The 5,284-nt window shown below is 39.6% G+C and overlaps 1 protein-coding gene across 2 annotated transcripts in view; it reads left to right on the top strand.

Moving 5' to 3' along the window:
• LOC306943170 (CYFIP-related Rac1 interactor B-like) overlaps window positions 1–5,284 on the top strand; it is an 18,637-nt gene extending 13,353 nt beyond the window's left edge. For both annotated transcript variants that reach the window (XM_079529372.1, XM_079529371.1), the window contains exons 6-11: window positions 1–72; window positions 1,677–1,793; window positions 1,998–2,077; window positions 2,938–3,064; window positions 3,784–3,854; window positions 4,254–5,284. The exon at window positions 1–72 is cut by the window's left edge and continues 6 nt beyond it. In XM_079529372.1, coding sequence (XP_079385498.1) covers window positions 1–72; window positions 1,677–1,793; window positions 1,998–2,077; window positions 2,938–3,064; window positions 3,784–3,854; window positions 4,254–4,323 — 537 coding nt within the window. In that variant the 3' untranslated portion in view covers window positions 4,324–5,284. The remainder of the gene's footprint in view (window positions 73–1,676; window positions 1,794–1,997; window positions 2,078–2,937; window positions 3,065–3,783; window positions 3,855–4,253) is intronic.

The following is a 5,284-nucleotide window of genomic DNA, read 5'->3' as shown; positions in this document are numbered from 1 at the left end:
AATCCAGCCATCCAGAATGACTTCAGTTACTACAGACGAACCATCAGCCGCATGAGGATCAATAATATCAATGTAAGAATCAACACACGCATACACGTGCACACACACACACACGTCAAAATACGGTCCAGCAATGTATGTACGTTTTTAATTTAATTTGTAACGGATTCTAGAGCCCTCATTTATCAATGGAGTGTAATTACTATAATTCGAGCGTGGGTTTTGGCATACGCTCACATCAAAGTCACGTCATTTAAATAACACAGCCTTAAATATTCTAGAGAACATCCTAACCCCCGACATAAACAACTGGAATACGACCAAACAAATATGTGGAAATCCAATAAGAAAGGAGTTTCCCCCTTGCTGCCTACCATGTCGCACGCACAGTGCACCACACACTGGAAAGAAACAGTGCTAGTGCACGTTAAAGCAGTCATGTAGGCGATCCCCGTGAGTCGGACTGCTGTGACAGCCTGTGAGTGATAGCCTGGCAAGGCAGTAACAGTCATAATCAACGATTATGGAGTGATTGATGAATGAATGCATAAACATATGGATGAAGGCTGGTGTGTGCTGGGTGGATGTCCATGAAAAGATTTAAACAGCGGTGCCAGCAGTCCCGACTCCCAAAAATGATCTCGCATAAGCGCTCAGCCTATCTGATCCAGATCTGCAATTTATCTGAATGACTGTTAAAACACTTGTGAAATGAAATGATTACTATATTTACCCAGGGTATCTGGGCTAAGCTCAAGAACTTGTTTCCAGCCAGGCCCTGCTCATAGAACACATTTCATCGTAGTGGTTCAATGCCTTGTTCAAGGGCACTTCAGCGGTGGTAATTTTAACGTGTCGGACCGCTGATTCGAACTGGCGACCTTCCGGTATCAAGACCGCTCTGCAATCCGTTCGGCCACCGCTGCCACTAAATTTAAATGGGTGATATGATTAAGCCCCTAACACCATACCATTGCAAATAGTAACTTGGAAATAAAATAGGCATGCATGTCCATTTATGCCAAAATCTAAATGTTATAGCCTATTATCACAGGGATTATTTATAGGCGTCTGATGTCACGATGCGCTCCCATGGTCAAAATCATCTCGCACATATGCGCTTGTTTATAACAGAACCAGAAAAGCACTGTTTGATTAAGCATCTAAACTTGTGTTTAGATGCCTGTCAGCTGGTCAGACAATGCTGCTCCGCTGGTCTACGACCGAAAAACTAAGCATACGACAGCTCCTGACCAAACGTGAGATTTGGCGTGGTGTACGTCAAAGTTCAAAGTCACGCTGGAATGATAAATGCAGAAAATTACCCATTTTTGGGTGTAAATGAGTTTTTAGACATGCATTGTGAACGAGAGTGATCAGCAAAATCAACACAGGCCAACTTTCCCTGTAATGGAAGTCCACACCAATGTTGTTTGGCCTCGGTCTGTGTCATATTGAGCAAGTAAGAACCCTTCTAGTTGTGTCTTTGTGTAGTCTAATGTCTCCCCCTGCTGGGTGAGAGTAGCCTCTACAGCCACACAGCAGTCTGTAATTAATCCATTAGAGAGGCCCATTTTAACTGGACTCCTGTCTGGTGGGAGAGGTCATTGAAATCTGGCAAATCAACAAAACCCATCAGTTTCTTGACAGCTATATTGTTATTGTTGTTTTTTCAGTCAGAGGCTGATTTTGATGTCAACAATGAGCTAGCCAATCGGATGTCTCTATTCTACGCCAGCGCCACGCCCATGTTGAAAACACTCAGCGATGCGACGACCAAGTTTGTCGCCGATGTAAGATGTCTGTCTGTCTGTCTGTCTGCCTGTCTGTCTGTCTGTCTGTCTGCCTGTCTGTCTGTCTGTCTGTCTGTCTGTCTGTCTGTCTGTCTGTCTGTCTGTCTGTCTGCTCCCAGTACAACAGCATTAGACTGTGGTTGTACTGGTCAGCTCCCAGTACAACAGTAACGGACTGTGGTTGTACTGTATGGTGTGTTCCAGAATCCAGATGTTCCGGTAGAAAACACCACAGACTGTTTGAGCACCATGGCGTGTGTGTGTAAGGTGATGCTGGAGACACCGTGAGTTCAATACCTTCTTCTGTTTGTCTCACTTCCTCTATGCACGGACACGCATGCACTCTCAAGGTAGCACGCAACAGGAGACTGTGCATTTCAAATGCGTTCTCATATACAGTAACTGTACATAGTCTGTTTTATTAGGCGAGGGCCAGTGTCTGGGTAGATATACTGTATATGTTAGCTAGTCCTACTTCACAGTGTGAAATGTTCCGCAAATTTGACACAGCCATGCATAACAAACAGCTATAATTACCGTAATGATTTGACTTGCATTGGGGGTAATGCACACACAGGATTTTATTTCATCATGAAAAAAAGACATGAAGAGCGTTCATCTTAAACATGCAGCTATTAATAACTAGGGCGTATTTTGTTGCATTCCTATGACAGCAAAGAGGCATTGTTCATCAATCATCAATCAATCATTCCAATTTCAACTCTAACACTAATTTAAAAAATAGCAGAATGAATGAACTGTTTTCTCTAAACACTCTCTCTCTCCAAACACATCGGGGAGACTCCTCTCTCCTTGACAATAAAAGCGGACACTCAATCAATGTAAATTTACCGGAATATCGCCTGGTCCATTCACACATTGAGCTGTTTGGGTTGAATCAGACATTATTACACAGACTTTACTCAAAAGGAGCTGGCAGTGTAATGTCTGTTGTATGTCAGGTCTTGGAGTATGTGTTAAATGCGTTACAGTGCATGGGTGAAAGACATTTCACTCTCTCTCTTCAATTCAGTTGGCTTTATTGGCATGAATCGAGTGATTTAATGCAATATTAAATATTACAAAATACTGATTGCGTTGAATAATGATGATGATGATGATGATGATGATGATGTGTCGACAGGGAGTACAGGAGTCGTTTCACCAGTGAGGAGACGGTGTTGTTCTGTCTCAGGGTCATGGTTGGAGTCATCATTCTGTACGACTACGTCCATCCTGCTGGAGCCTTCGTCAAAACGTCCAATATAGATGTACGTATGTCACGCCATGACCTTTCACCTCCATCTGACCGTGAAACCCTAGCCTGACCCTTAACCCCCAGCCTTGACAAACAAACATTCTTGAGTGTACTGTTTGGCTGTAAAATTATATTGTGTGTTTGTTTTCATGCAAGCACCAAAAACACAAGCAACATTGATTGATTGAGGTGCTCTGTCCAAGCAATGGTCTGTTCTTCGTAGCAGCGGTCTGTATCAACCCTAAAAAAACGAACCCTAAAAGAGTTTGTAAATCCTTGAAACAACTAGGATACAGTAATCAATAGACTTAAGCCAAATACTTATAACCTGAACATGGATGTCATTGTCATAATTATATTATGTTGTCTAGCCAGTCTGGGTGCTATGGAGAAATCAATGTTACATCCAGTGAAGATGTAACATTTTCACATAGTTATTTCATGCATGGATTTCATGCATGTATCTGCATGGACTTGCAACATTACTATACAGACATATTTACATAATAACATAACAAATCAAAACAATACCCAGTAATATATCACTCACCAGAAGCTGGAACATGTGTTTTCAATGAGGCTGAACTGGTTAAAATGGAGTTTGAAGTGGAATGGATTTATATACGTAGGATGGGGCCGTATCTGATAAAAATGAAGATCAAATACAGTATCTACAAATTGTTCACTGCTGTGAGGTGTGTTTTGATGTGAGGTGTGATGTGTTTCTTTCAGATGAAAGGTTGCATCAAGGTCCTGAAGGAACAACCTCCAAACAGTGTGGAGATTCTGCTCAACGCTCTCAGGTTCAAACACAGATCTTTATGATTATTATAAACTGTTATAAAACTATTGGTGTGTGTAATGACTCAGTACACTGTATTATCGTCAAATCACAACAGAAAGGTCAGCAAACTTCATGTTTAAAATATGATGGTCAGTAAGATCAATAACATAACACATAGCATAACACAATAATTAATCATATTTTCATTTGAAACCATTTATTGGCCCTTCATGAAGATTCTTAAATTAATATAAAACTGACATAAACATTAGGCAGTTCTATGCACAGCTCTGTTGAATACAGAGTCATTATTATTTCACTGTGAACAATATTCATGTGTCATCAAATCTTATCTGAGTGTTTTAAATGATTTACAAATCAAATGTAGATTGTATGAAAACGTGTGTTTTCTTCTCAGGTACACGACCAAACATCTAAACGACGAGTCTACCTCCAAACAAATCAAGAACCTGTTGCAATCCAATTAACCTGTATACTAGCATTACATATTTTATGTTTGACTGTACCTGTCTACTGGTACTACATGTGCGCACGTGTACGTCTGCGGGGAAGGGAGGGGCTTTAATATTTTGTTATGAATTTTGACAAAACAAAAGACAAACATGGATGTGATTTTTGTTTGTGATAACCAGTGTTGGGCAGCAACGTATTGCCAGTTTCTAGCATTACTAGTATCACATACTATTACTTTACTTTACTTATCATCGTACATCATCATACATCATCTCATTCCGGCCAATGAGAATTTGCGTCCTCACCTTCGTCTTCAATGTTTGTGTTACGCAATGTTTGTGTTTACACAAACACTAAAAATTGTCCATTTATTGTCAATGGAATTTAATGTTTGTGTTAGGACAAAGTTTGTGTTTGAACACACACTAAAAGCTGGACATACTGTAGGAGGGACTAGCGCCCCTCAAAAAAGAGCTTTAAGATTTTAACAAAAAACGTTTAAACCAAAACTATCATATACAGCACCTTTAACAAAACATACTGTAGTAGCTGATGTTAATCTTTCTGCACAATGTCATATACAGTATGTACAAATGAATACATGCTATTAATTGATATGAGTTGTATTAACACAAGTCTCAGGTCATATGATGCTACTGAATGAGTGGAGGTTGCTAGTTTGAAACTGTCACCTTGTTTTCTTGTTTGATGTCAGACCACTGGAAATATTTAGTTGAACAACGGTACTTAACATGTCATAGTACATTTCTAAAATATACATTGGAGAAGATGTATTTTTTAAGTAAATATAGGGATCCAAAGTTTATTTTAAAAGTTTTTTTTTACTATTTGATACATACATTTCAATGTGGTATATGAGCTACATGCATGTACATCCTCATTATAAGAAATGTGATATTTTGCTTTACTTTGAGATGTGTCATTGGCCAAATAAAGTTTTACGCATTTTTGTTA

This window comes from Electrona antarctica (genome assembly GCF_951216825.1).
Source record: "Electrona antarctica genome assembly, chromosome: 19".
Taxonomy (NCBI): domain Eukaryota; kingdom Metazoa; phylum Chordata; class Actinopteri; order Myctophiformes; family Myctophidae; genus Electrona; species Electrona antarctica.
The sequence above is the reverse complement of the archived record's forward strand: the minus strand, read 5'-3'. Positions and strand labels throughout refer to the sequence as shown.